We start from the raw sequence: 14,066 nt of genomic DNA, 5'->3' as shown, positions 1-14,066 counted from the left end.
TACTGAGTGGCCTTAGGCAACTCATTCCCTCAATGGACTCAGCAGAATGAGCCTCCTGAACAGATGGCAGGAGGCTCTCAGTTGCAGAGTGCAGCCATTGATTTGGTATATAAGGGGTGAGATTATTTTTTCAGATATCCTGATTCTAAGCTTTATACACCAAAACCAGCAACTTGAACTTAGCATGGTAGCTAAAAATGTATGGAATTTCTCTCCCTCTTTCTCATAAATTAGGTGCATTGTGGAAACAGAGAACTTTGAAGAGCGAGTGGCCATTTTGGGCAGGATTATAGAAATCTTGCAGGTTTTCCAAGACTTGAATAATTTTAATGGTGTGCTGGAGATTGTAAGTGCAATGAATTCTGTCTCCGTGTACAGATTGGATCACACATTTGAGGTAAGCTTTGGTGTCTGTAGCAGTGTTGGAAGTGTAGCCAGCTTTTTAAAAACTAAAATTATCCACATTTAAAGGCTAATGAAATCTGCATGATTTTGCTCTGAGGAAGTATAGGTAGTTCTAGGTGGGGAGCTGGGATGGAAGGGTAGAGTTGCTTTTCCAAAATCTCAGAGCTCGCAGAGATCCTATGTTCCCATTTTGCTTTGTGCTCTGCCAAAATTCAGCCTGGTGGATAGTAGTGTTTTTTGGCAGCTACTGTATTATGAACATCTTTATTGTTTTTTATATGCAATACCTTTTGCAATTTGCTGGGTATTCCTAGTGTCTGTCTTCAGACACTTTTGGTTGGAGGGCAACCAAAATGGTCAAAGGCCTGGAAACGATGCCTTATGAGGAACGGCTAAAGAAGCTGGGCATGTTTAGCCTGGAGAAGAGGAGGTTAAGGGGTGATATGATAGCCATGTTCAAATATATAAAAGGATGTCACATAAAGGGAGAAAGGTTGTTTTCTGCTGCTCCAGAGAAGCGGACACGGAGCAATGGCTCCAAACTACAAGAAAGAAGATTCCACCTAAACATTAGGAAGAACTTCCTGACAGTAAGAGCTGTTTGACAGTGGAATTTGCTGCCAAGGAGTGTGGTGGAGTCTCCTTCTTTGGAGGTCTTTAAGCAGAGGCTTGACAACCATATGTCAGGAATGCTCTGATGGTGTTTCCTGCTTGGCAGGGGGTTGGACTCGATGGCCCTTGTGGTCTCTTCCAACTCTATGATTCTATGATTCATATACTGGGTAAAATAGCTTTGGCAGACCCTAAAGCTGACTTTGTAACTTGATTGGCTGAATAATTAAAAAATGAAGATATTAAATGAAATAATGTATAGTACGATCACAGATTTCTGGCTAGTGTTAAATATACTGTAGTATTAAATATAGCAATGTCTGGCTCTCTTTCTCTCCTTGTTAAATTAGGCACTGCAGGAGAGAAAAAAGAAAATTTTGGATGAAGCAGTAGAATTAAGTCAAGATCACTTTAAAAAATACCTTGCTAAACTCAAGTCAATCAACCCACCCTGTGTGCCTTTCTTTGGTAAGTTACAGCACAGAAGCGGAATTAAGGGGCAGTTTGCCGCATCTCTGTGTAGAAAGGGGTGATAAAACCATGACACTGTTTTTTGTTTTTTAAAGAAGCTTTCTACATTATTAAACAAGCAAAAGTTTTTATGTTACATCTTCTTTCATTCTGTCTCTCTGTAAATTTTAAGAGAAAAGTAATGAGTAGCTGTAGTAACTACTCTCAGACTGCATATGTGCCCAGTCAGGATAAAGGGGTCAAATTTCTAGATACCCTAAATGATTCTGCCCTATATATTATTTATATTTATATTCCACCCATCCTACTGGGTTGCCACAGTCACTCTTGGCAGCTCCCAACAAAATATTAAAAACACAATACAACATCAAACATAAAAAGACCTAGTGCAAGATGTAAGTGTTGCCAAGCCATTTGGCAACAGTGACTACAGTGGAGTGCTAGCAAATTACAATGAACATGGCCAATTCCCAAGAAAATCCAACATGGTCACAATAGACTTCAAGGGAGGAAACGTTCCCAAAAGGCAGAGATTGGTACAAACGAAGTTGAAATGCAAAGTCAAGAGGGTCAAATCAGTCCAAAATGCTTGAGAGTTGTTTAAAAACAATATCAGAAACTCAGCTGACATGTATATTACAGATAGGCACCACCAACGCCAAAAGGCATAGATAGCAAGAAGATTCAGGGAAGCTATTAGAATGAGCTTTCCTTCCTTTCCTTACAGTCTTAGGTAAAGGTAAAGGGACCCCTGACCATTAGGTCCAGTCGTGACCGACTCTGGGGTTGCGGTGCTCATCTCGCTTTACTGGCCGAGGGAGCTGGCGTACAGCTTCCAGGTCATGTGGCCGGCATGACTAAGCCGCTTCTGGCGAACCAGAGCAGCGCACGGAAATGCCGTTTACCTTCCCGCCAGAGTGGTACCTATTTATCTACTTGCACTTTGACGTGCTTTTGAACTGCTAGGTGGGCAGGAGCAGGGACTGAGCAACGGGAGCTCACCATGTCGCGGGGATTTGAACCGCCGACCTTCTGATCAGCAAGTCCTAGGCTCTGTGGTTTAACCCACAGCACCACCCGCGTCCCTACTGACAGTCTTAGTCATGAGCAAACAAGATGGCATGAATGTGGAAAACTTAAAATCTTTTCCTGTTCCCCAATTAGGAATATACTTAACAAATATTCTGAAGACTGAGGAAGGGAATCCCGACTTCCTTAAAAGACAAGGGAAAGGATTAATCAACTTCAGCAAGAGGAGGAAAGTGGCTGAAATCACAGGAGAAATCCAGCAGTATCAAAACCAGCCATATTGCTTACGGGTCGAACCAGACATACGGGTAATTGGAGAGCATGGGTGGTCTTGGCTGTGTGCATGTGAAGGTGAAAGAAATTCTTTGGTGTTCTGCTGAGGCTATGGCAGCAGCTGCAAATGTGAAGTTGAGGCTCACATTTAGCTGTGCATATCTCAGAGCATTTTTAAAAAGCAGAGACATCACCTTGGCAACAAAGGTCTGTATAGTTAAAGCTACGGTTTTCCCAGTAGTGATGTATGGAAGTGAGAGCTGGACCATCAAGAAGGCTGATCGCCGAAGAATTGATGCTTTGCATTATGGTGCTGGAGGAGACTCTTGAGAGTCCCATGGACTGCAAGAAGATCCAACCTCTCCATTCTGAAGGAAATCAGCTCTGAGTGCTCACTGGAAGGACAGATCCTGAAGCTGAGGCTCCAAGACTTTGGCCACCTCATGAGAAGAGAAGACTCCCTGGAAAAGACCCTGATGTTGGGAAAGATGGAGGGCACAAGAAGAAGGGGACGACAGAGGACGAGATGGTGGGACAGTGTTCTCGAAGCTACGAACATGAGTCTGACCAAACTGTGGGAGGCAGTGGAAGACAGGAGTGCCTGGCCTGCTCTGGTCCAGGGGGTCACGAAGAGTCAGACACGACTAAACAACTAAACAACTAAACAACAACAATCTCAGAGCATCCATTTTCCAAGCTGTATTTGCTAAATGTGTCAGTTAAACGAGCCTAGTTCAGAACTGGGCACTGCTCCACTCTGGGCACCCTTTGCTAATCTGAAGTGAGCGTCATGTCCTGAAAATGATGTATCTTGCTCAAGACGGGGAAACAGCTAGGCTCGGTGTTCTCCAACTTCCTTCTCATGGCATTCTGTGAATTCAGTGCAGGGCATAAGGAGGGGTTGGCCTGTCGAACTGCTGCCTCAAACACAGCACCTTTTCCCTCAAAGACGGGTGTGGGCATGGGCGCATCCAAGTTTGTAAATGGGAATTTTTATTCAGTCTGGTTGAAAACGTGTTTTTGTCTTTCCAGAGGTTCTTTGAAAATCTGAACCCCATGGGAAGCTCCCCAGAGAAAGAATTTACAGACTACTTGTTCAACAAATCGCTGGAGATTGAGCCTCGAAACTGCAAGCAGCCCCCTAGATATGTAAGTCACTTGTGGTGTCTTCGATTCTGTTTAAAAGGGTGTACATATGATTTGCACTTTTTAAAAAAATGGGTGGAGCAGGTGCTTCTTTGTACGTAAAGATGCAGGTGGTTGCTTGTCTGAAGGGAGGGGTGGCTGGACCTCAGTCCTATAAGGCAGGTGAGAGCAACCAGTCTACATTCTGGGGGGCTGCACGTGGTCCCCCAATGCCTTCAGAAGCTGTGCCATTTTTCCTTCCCATCAAAATCCCTTCCCTCCAGTTTGTTTACTCCTTCTGTTTCTTGACTTTTAAAAGTGTTCCCCCCTCTTTCTATGGAGTTTCAGAACAACTGGGTGGTATTTTATTTGTTAAATATTAATTGATGGGGTCCCCAATTGGAGAAAATGCGTTTGGTTTTCATATCACACTAACGTTGGAAGGAAATTATTTTTACTTGCTTTGTGGAACAGAATTGGTCTGTAGTTCGACGAAAAAGTAAAACCTTGTATAGACTTACTTCATAGTAACCCCATAAAACCCAGTTCTTTCAGATAGCTGTTTCTTCATCGTTAAACGTTTCCCACACTGGTTTGTTTCCTTGCAAGGCATATGTGGGAGGGAGATCTCTGAAATGGCTTATTTCTCACTCTAGCCCAGGAAAACAAACTACTCTCTGAAATCTCCTGGAATAAGGCCTAATGCAGGCAGGCACAGCTCCACGTCGGGCACATTGAGGGGCCACCCAACGCCTCTTGAAAAGGAGCCCTACAAGATCAGTTTCAGTAGGATTACAGAAGCTGAACACGAGTCTGCAGCGTCAGCACCAACCTCGCCAGTCATACCATCCACTCCGCCGGTGTCTGCATCTTCAGACCTCAGCGTATTCCTAGACATGGATCTCAACAGCTCTTATGGTCTGTGTTCTAAGTAGCCTCCAGTGAATTAGTTACACTGATAAAATGGAGCCAAGTGAATTCTTTGTACCTCTTAGCTTGAAGACAGGCACGGGGGACGGGAATTGATCTCCTCCTGTGAAATCTGATGGGTGACTTGGTGCATATTTTGAGCTTCTCCTTTCTTCCGGTATTCTTCTAAACCGTTGCAGCCTGTTTAAAAATCAGTAGCCCTGATTGTTTTTAATGTTGGTTTTATCAAGCTCAAATGGAGGAGGGGCAACAAGCAGGCTGACTGTGGTTTGGTGGGGTGGGAGTTCAACCAAACACCTGGCATCATCTGATTAATTAAAAATGTGTTGCTCTTAGGCCTTCCCCTCCCCCATCCTTTTTTTGAACTTTGAAATTAGGGCAGAAGGTGGCTTCCTGCAGTTTCTGTAATACTGATCAGAAAATTCAGACAATTTTGGGCACAGAATATTCAAAGTCCTGTCCATAAATTAAGAAACAAATGGGTTTATGAAGCACTGGATGCATGTTCATCCTGCAAGACCCTTTGGAAATGAACATGAAAGTCCTTTTTAGGTAGGTGTATGATGGAGTAAATGTTCCAAAGAACCCATGATGTCCTTTAAGCAAAGTTTGGGTAGCAGAAAATTATGTCCTTATGTAGCAGGCATTGTATGAGCAACCAGTACTCAGCCTTTCTCTTATTTTCTTAGCTGATTGGTGCAACGGGACATGCAAATGATCTCCTTTCCACCTTATCTTTACAGGTAGCAACAACAGCATATTTGCGCCTGTCTTTTTGCCGCAATCAAGTGAGTACTACAGAATTCCCTTAAACAAATTTGTTAATTTCTATGGACTTTGACAGCCAGCAAAAGAGAATATTTCTATGCTAGTTTCTTGTTTAAAAAACCAGCCCATTTCACAAATTTGCTGTACTTCTCTGTTAGAGATGTTGAAGTCATAGAGATTGGCTTCTGAATTCCTTGAAGGCCTTGATGGTAAAGAGCAGCAAAAGTCAGACATGACACGCTCTCTTACTTCTCTCTCCTCCCTCATTCAGAGTCATTCTTCAGCTCATGTGGGAGTTTGCATAAATTAAGTGAAGAGGCTCTGGTTCCTCCTCCTCTGCCTCCTCGCAAGAAGTTTGATCACGATTCTTTGAACTCCAAGGTATGTCTTCCGCCTTAGATAAGCTTCCGAAGAAAGTGTAATTTCCCATTCTGGACAGAGTAGATACCTCAGTTGCTATGTGAGTTTTGATTCTTGCCTCCCTGCTTCACCTTGGTCTTTTTTGCTTGTGTTTGTGTGTATGTAGACAGACACACAGACTCAGAATGCAGTGTGCCAGCCGCTTCCATGCTGCAGCTGTGGGAATGTTCAGGGTGGCAATATTAATATTGTTTATTAATATCCTTCCTAACTTGCATTAGCAAGTTCCTTTACTTAGCAGAGTGCCTTCCCCTTTACACAGCAGAAAACTAGTTGCAAACTCGTGTGAGTTTCTTAAGACAATACGCTGTTCCATCTGGCTTGTCCTGATTGAAATGTGTTCTAATATTTTCCTGGTAAGACCCCTTGAATCCCTCCTAAAAGAATAAAGATACTACAGTCTTGTTCATAAGCAAGAAAAAGAGAGTTTACTCACGATCAGGCAGAGCAGAGTGTGATCCCTGAAGGCAGGCTTAAGGCTTAAAGTTACAAGCACATACAAACAGGTTTCCCCCTTTTGTGGGTTGACCTAATGACTGCAGTTAGGAGTCTGGGAAGTTCGCAGGATGAAAGGAAGATGGAAAAGAGGGAGAGTGGCAGCAGGCCTTGTCCTTTGACCAGGTCTGGAAAGATCACGCCCACCCGCTAGTCACATGCAAGGAAGGATGCTCCAGGCCAGGAGGAACAGGAAGTTTCGACCGGCTGGACCAAACATCCCCCTGCATGTCCACTCTAGGAAAACAAGGAATGTTGTACTTGACTGCTCCCGGTGAATTACATCCCACAGCAGCAGCCTTCTCAAAAGTAGCTGGACCTATTTGTGCTACTGGAGATTTTGAGACGGCCTTCTCCAGGGGATGAGCTCCTTTCATTTTGCACAATCAGGTTCAGTTAGGTGGTGTGTTCTTGCATGCCCGGGGGGCTGCTGTTCAGATTGGGGTGGGAGAATACAAAATTTGATTTTAAAAAGCAGATTTGTGGAGAAGATAGAGAGATATGGAAAAAAACTAGTGCAAGATCCCTGCTCTAAATATCCTTCTGCTTTCATGGTACTCTGGGAGCCTTGCTGCATTCTGGGTAACTTCTCTTCTCTTATCTTCCAGGGCGGTTCCAGATCCGATGACGATCCTCCCGCGATCCCCCCCAGGCACCCGCCTCCTCCAAAGATACAGCCCCGAGTCCCAGCTTACACTGGTCTGCTGCTAAGCCCTCCGCCGCCTCCTCCCAGGGACCCGCCTCCTCTTCCTGACACCCCTCCTCCAGTGCCCCTTCGCCCTCCAGAGCACTTTGTGAACTGTTCCTTCAATCTGCAGCCACCCCCCGTGGGACGCTTTCACAGGGACCCCGACCGGCTGCGGGAAGCTAGCACGTGCCCGAACTCGCCCAACACTCCTCCAAGCACCCCGTCGCCTCGCGTGCTGCGGCGCTGCTGCGCGCTCAGCCCAAATCCCAACAGCCTGGCGGCTCCCCCGGTCCCACCGCGCCACAACTCCAGCCCTCTGCTGCCCAAACTGCCACCAAAGACTTACAAGAGGGAGCTGTCCCACCCTCCTTTGCACAGACACTCTTTGCTCGAGAACGCGGAAACTCCTCAATGACCTTCACAGCAGTAGTCATGGACACTGGAACCGTAGCTGTAAAGTACCTGTTTTCTTTTAATTTATTCCAGCGAGGCAGTGGATTTGGAAAGTTAACGCTTGTACCCAGAGTGCTGCTGGTCGTTCTCAAGCATCGGAGCAGCAAGAACAACCTCCTGCCGCCCTCAGCCTTCATACCCACTTGCAACAGCGTTCTCCTCAGGGGATCAGTAGCACTGCCTTCTCCTCCTCCTCCTCAGTGCCGACCGTTTTGCCAGTACAAAGAATATAGATTTTTGCACTGTAAATGACACACTACACTACTTCTAAACTGACATCAGTTCATTGCACTGAGCCAAAAAAAAATTATGGTTGCTAGTGGGATATTTTATTTCCAAACTGGAGCACGTGCAACCTTTTCTACATATGTATTTTTTAAAAAGACGTAGGTTCTCCCAAGCAAGGCTCACCGGGTTGCATTGAATTCTTTTCAGTGGGTCTTGCTTCGGAGGTTGCCTAGTGGGTTGTACCTCCAAATGGTAGAATCCCCACCAAAGCATGAAGATGTATATCATGTTTCTGATATTTCTTTAAAAAACAACAGCTCTTCAGCTACCTGCCTTTCAGAAAATATCTATAAATATAAATTCTAAGAGGTTTGTGAATGACCATTACTACTGTTCTCAAACATTAGTGGATAACATGTCTTATTTTCCATGGATTTTGCTGCTGAAGACTTAGAAGGGATAGGCAACTGAAGAAGAGTAGAGCATGCACTACAAATGTCCTGCTTAACCATGAGCAGAGCAGGGCGGCCTCATCCAGTTTAGCAGATAGTATTTAGCATGTGTCAGGTCGTGCCTTTATTTGTTCAGGCAAGTGGAGATGTCTTAAGCTAAAAAAGTTGCCTGCTGTTTCGGCGAACAAAGCTATTACGCCATATTATGTACAGTTGTTTATAGTGTATATTTACAGATGGATAACCTGTATACATTTCTGTGATCTGAGGCCTATTCTGCAGTCTGTTACTCCAGTACACTGTCGTAAGCATTTTCCTGCATACCAGGAAAAAAGTTTTTGCCTTCCAGACTCAAAGCAACTTCAGTTAGGTTTTCGCTTTTGTTTCATTATGAGGTCCCCCTTGGGAAATGTGGTGTTTAAACCAGCAAATACCGAATTTCTTTATCTGGACCTTTTTTGAAACTTAAAAAAACAAGGGAGACCTTCATTTGCCCAGCAGAGCTCTGCGTTCTTGAGCTGCAGCTGGCAACCTGAGTCTGGTCCAAGTACTGTAGAAACCAGAAGCCTTTTCTTGACTGGTCTGTGGCCTTTTACTGTGCTTTGTATCAGAGTTCTTAACCAGATTAATAAATCAATTTGGTCTTAATTTTTAAGAGAGTCTGAGCAAGTTACGTTTTCCTTGCAAAGATTGTCAGGCAGGTTAGGGACCACAAATAGAACCTTCCTTGCTTATTGGACCAGAGATGGCTCAATATGTTTTAGTGTTGGAAGCCTGAAATCTACATGGGTGCCCATTTGGGGGTAAAAATTAGTAACCAGTTGCTGCCCAGTAAAATTGTACTGTATCTCCTGCTTGAGGTGGAATCCCTCACCTGGACTTCTTGGGCTGGTACAGAAACCTGAAAGAAGAAAAAAAGAGAGCGACATTATCAATTTTGGGGAAATAGTTCTGAACAAGGAGGAGGAAGAGCGCCTTGTTCCTAATTAGACCAGCCAAAGAGACAAAATCTTAAGTAGATAAATTATTATGGGAACACTTGGGAAGCAAATACACTTGGGAAACCTTGCCTTTCATATAATTTCTCAGTATGTAATTGTTTAGCACTCTGGGTCTTATGAAAAAGCTCCAAGGTGCTTCTTCTGACAAATCATTATTATACTGTCTCACTGGTATACATGGGTACTAAAAGAGTTATTCAGTCCGCACAGATAGGAGCCTGCAGTTTAAAATCAGCCATAGGGCAAAACAGCGGGAGAGAAAGCACAAGGAAGTACCTACTTTTTGTGCCGTTGGAAGATCTTGGGTTCAGTAGCTTGACATCTTGTATCAGGTGGAAAGGTTTCTACCCACACCCTGCAAAAGGTAGGCAAATAGCTTGACCTGGTTTGAGGCAGATTCCTCTGTCCAAGAATGCAGAATGCATAATTTAAGCTTCGTTAGAAGGGTTAACAACCCCTCTGCAGTGCCACAAATCCAACTCAATGGTGTAATGTTGGAAAGTGTCAATCACTTCTACCTGGGCAGTTATCTTTTCACGAGGGCCGACGTTGATGCCAAAATCCAGCATCGCCTGAGCTCTGCAACTGCAGCTTTCTCCCAATTGAAGTGCAGAGTGTTTGAGGACCAGGACATGTGCAGGGAAACCAAAATGCTTGTTTACAAAGCTATTGTACTGCCAACCTTACTGTATGGTTGTGAAACATGGACCACTTATAAACGCCATCTCCAGCTCTTCGAAAGATTCCATCAATGGTGTCTCCCAAAAAATTTACACATCACTTGGGAAGACAGGTGAATTAATGCCAGTATACTGGAAGAAGCAAAGATCACCCGTGTTGAAGCAATGGTTCTTCAACATCAACTTCATTGGACTAGTCATATTGTGCGGATACCTGATTATCGTTTTCCAAAGCAACTACTCTACTCCAAACTTAAAAATGGAAAACGTAATGCTGGTGGTCAACAAAAGAGTTGGAGTGGTATCTCTAGATGCGAATGGGATCCGTTCCGGAGCCCCGTTCGTATCCAGAAGCAAGCGTAACCCGTGTCCGTGCGGGTCACGTTTCGACGCTTCTGCGCATGCGCATGATGTCATTTTGAGCGTCTGTGCATGCGCAAGCGGCAAAACCCGGAAGTAACGCGCTCCATTACTTCTGGGTTGCTGCGGAGCGCAACTCAAACACACTCACCCTGAAGCACATTCAGCCTGAGGTACGAGTGTAGTATAAACACTGACAACTGGGGAACACTGGCCTGTGAGTGCTCCAGTTGGAGAACAGCCTTTCCCAAAGGGGTCATGGGCTTTGAAGACACTCGAACTCAGGACGCAAGGGAGAAATGCACTAAGAGGAAGGCACGCTTGGCAGATCCACACCATGATCAACTCCCGCCCAGAAACCAATGTCCCCGCTGTGGAAGGACGTGTGGATCCAGAATTGGCCTCCATAGTCACTTATGGACCCACTGTTAAGAACAGGTTCATGGAAGATCATCTTACTCGGCTGCAAGTGGTCGCCAAAGAAGAAGAAATTATAAGAGTTTCATTATTTATTATTTATACCCTGCCCATCTGGCTGGGTTTCCCCAACTACTCTGGGGCTAATGTGGGAGAGCTGGCTCTCAAAGAGTGGCTGGGAGGAAGGGAGAGCGAGTTAGCATCATGTTCCGCATTCAGGGATGCAGCTCTGCATGTAGCTTGAATTCCACACAGCAAATACTTTGTGGAATAGGCCTCTCTAAAGATCTGGGTAATGTGCGCAACAGTTTGATATCTTCAACTGCCACCAACCTGTGAAGAGGGCATCACGATTCCTGGTGAGATGGCCATGCCATCTTGTATTTTTTGAACCACCCTGAGATCTTGTGACAAAGGGCGGTAGATAATCTAAATAATAATAATAATAATGCCGCCAGATGTCAATGGCCTTGGTGGTCCACAGGATCACTTTCCTGACGTCCATTGCCTGTTCCCCCTCTTCCTACTTCACTGTCTGGTGTCAAACTGCAGATTAGAGAACTGGGCCAAAACAAACAAGATGAATTTTAATAGGGAGAAATGTAAAGTAATGCACTTGGGCAAAAAAAATGAGAGGCACAAATACAAGATGGGTGACACCTGGCTTGAGAGCAGTACATGTGAAAAGGATCTGGGAGTCTCGGTTGACCACAAACTTGACATGAGCCAACAGTGTGACGCGGCAGCTAAAAAAGCCAATGCAATTCTGGGCTGCATCAATAGGAGTATAGCATCTAGATCAAGGGAAGTAATAGTGCCACTGTATTCTGCTCTGGTCAGACCTCACCTGGAGTAATGTGTCCAGTTCTGGGCACCACAGTTCAAGAAGGACACTGACAAACTGGAACGTGTCCAGAGGAGGGCAACCAAAATGGTCAAAGGCCTGGAAACGATGCCTTATGAGGAACGGCTAAGGGAGCTGGGCATGTTTAGCCTGGAGAAGAGGAGGTTAAGGGGTGATATGATAGCCATGTTCAAATATATAAAAGGATGTCACATAGAGGAGGGAGAAAGGTTGTTTTCTGCTGCTCCAGAGAAGCGGACACGGAGCAATGGTTCCAAACTACAAGAAAGAAGATTCCACCTAAACATTAGGAAGAACTTCCTGACAGTAAGAGCTGTTTGGCAGTGGAATTTGCTGCCAAGGAGTGTGGTGGAGTCTCCTTCTTTGGAGGTCTTTAAGCAGAGGCTTGACAACCATATGTCAGGAATGCTCTGATGGTGTTTCCTGCTTGGCAGGGGGTTGGACCCGATGGCCCTTGTGGTCTCTTCCAGCGCTATGATTCTATGATTCTATTCTATGATTCTATACTGAGAAGGAGGACTGACTGGCCAAGGGAGCTTTCTTGATTTTCAGGTTGCTGATTCGAAAGCTTGCATTTCAGGGCCTTTGTTTTCCAGAGGGCCATTTATCTGTGGGGTTGGTGCTCCTCGTGCATGCAGGTTTTTCACAGATTCCACGACATGCTTGGCATCAAACCGCCACATACCCCACCCAAGCAGGATTTACTCTTCCCAAGAGAAATGCAGTGAATTATTTGTAAAGCCTGCTGCCAGTTACCAGTCTGCCATTTCTCAATAAGCTTTGCTATTAATCTGCCTCCTGGCCGGAGGGCTATAAATCACTGTAAGGAAGCAAAAAAGTGGGAAGGAGAAAATCTTGGAGGATTAGACAGAGGAGTGAGCTACGAGTCCCAACTGAGGCTTCTTCTGGTGTCTTCCTAATAATATCATTAATATTTATTACATTTCTATCCTGCCCTTCTTCCCCAAAGATGCCCATGGCGGCAAACAGCAGATCACCAAAAACAACAAAAATAATCATGACATTGCGTTGATTTATGTTTTATCACTGAAACTGCCAGTAGCTTTTAGGGCCTGAAAGTGGTGGCATGCTTATTTATTTAATAAGGTGAATGAAAAACCTCTGCACGGTTTACAAAAAAATGTAATAAAATTACCGGTATAAGCGATAGTTTGGTTTCCCAGACTTGGGTCTCCCAACTGTTTTTGTTTGTTTTTTACTACAACTGCCATCATCCCTCGCTAGCAGAACCAGTAGTCAGGGATGGTGGGAATTGTAGTCCAAAAACAGTTTGGGAAACCCTGGCAAGACTTTTGAAAGGTGGTTGAAATAAGGGTGGACTAAAAACAGATTAGGAGCCGCCCCAGCTTCCTAACCAAAAGTGCTTTTAGCAGGCGCCTGTTATAAGAAAAATACTGCTTCCCCATAGGGGAATCTTAAGAGCCCCTACAGAGTCCTTAAGTAGGTCCCCTATCAGAAGGAGAAAATAACAGAGGCCAACCAGAGAATGTTGAGAAGCAAAGCCTGATCTTTATTAAACTGTTGCAACAGGGTCCCCCGCTCACGCCACGCAAGGAGGGAGGAGAGGAACCAAGAACACTGGTGTAAGGTAAAGGTAAATGTACCCCTGCCCGTACGGGCCAATCTTGACAGACTCTGGGGTTGTGCGCCCATCTCACTTAAGAGGCCAGGGGCCAGCACTGTCTGGAGACACTTCCGGGTCACGTGGCCAGCGTGACATCGCTGCTCTGGCAAGCCAGAGCCGCACACGGAAACGCCGTTTACCTTCCCGCTGGTAAGCGATCCCTATTTATCTACTTGCACCCGGAGGTGCTTTCGAACTGCTAGGTTGGCAGGCGCTGGGACCGAGCAGCGGGAGCGCACCCCGCCGCAGGGATTCGAACCGCCAACCTTTCGATCGGCAAGCCCTAGGCGCTGAGGCTTTAACCCACAGCGCCAGCTCTTATATAGACATTTGAAAATTGCCTCCCCTGTAGCTCAAGACCACCCCCAAAAACATCATAGAAGGAGGCGATCTACAGCAGAAATCCTGTCTGCCAGGATCACTGATTGCTTTTACCTGGGCATCCTGGCCATTCTTTTGTGATGGTTAAATACTCAGTTCCTGAATCCGGGTCACAGGCTCACCCTATTAATGCACAGATTCACCCTTAAGACAGGATTTGTGAGCAGGGAGACAATGGGGAGGAAATTTTCCCATTTCATCCCTCCTTGCAGAGCATAGCTGTCAACCTTCCCTTTTCTTGCGGGAAATTCCCTTATTGCAGTGCCGTTTCCTGCTGCTTCCTGCTGCTATCCCGGATTGTTAGATATTCCGTAGACTGTCCCCGGGACAGGTGAGGTTGCTGATCCCTTATTTTCAAATCTGAAAGT

General features: G+C 45.3%; 1 protein-coding gene and 1 long non-coding RNA gene across 2 annotated transcripts in view; one reads left to right on the top strand and one right to left on the bottom strand.

Moving 5' to 3' along the window:
• Positions 1–9,004, top strand: part of SOS2 (SOS Ras/Rho guanine nucleotide exchange factor 2) — a 41,060-nt gene extending 32,056 nt beyond the window's left edge. The window contains exons 16-23 of the mRNA XM_079984128.1: positions 235–397; positions 1,368–1,485; positions 2,653–2,825; positions 3,823–3,939; positions 4,572–4,833; positions 5,589–5,633; positions 5,885–5,994; positions 7,137–9,004. Coding sequence (XP_079840254.1) covers positions 235–397; positions 1,368–1,485; positions 2,653–2,825; positions 3,823–3,939; positions 4,572–4,833; positions 5,589–5,633; positions 5,885–5,994; positions 7,137–7,631 — 1,483 coding nt within the window. The 3' untranslated portion in view covers positions 7,632–9,004. The remainder of the gene's footprint in view (positions 1–234; positions 398–1,367; positions 1,486–2,652; positions 2,826–3,822; positions 3,940–4,571; positions 4,834–5,588; positions 5,634–5,884; positions 5,995–7,136) is intronic.
• On the bottom strand, positions 8,203–10,291 carry LOC307209014. The gene is made up of 2 exons (XR_013835289.1): positions 9,631–10,291; positions 8,203–9,250 (listed from the first exon to the last, which is right to left on the bottom strand). It is a non-coding gene; the product is annotated as an uncharacterized lncRNA (long non-coding RNA).
• Between the last annotated feature and the right edge of the window lie 3,775 nt (positions 10,292–14,066).

This window comes from Podarcis cretensis (assembly GCF_951804945.1).
Source record: "Podarcis cretensis genome assembly, chromosome: 1".
Taxonomy (NCBI): Eukaryota; Metazoa; Chordata; class Lepidosauria; order Squamata; family Lacertidae; genus Podarcis; species Podarcis cretensis.
This window is presented reverse-complemented; position numbering and strand designations above follow the sequence as displayed.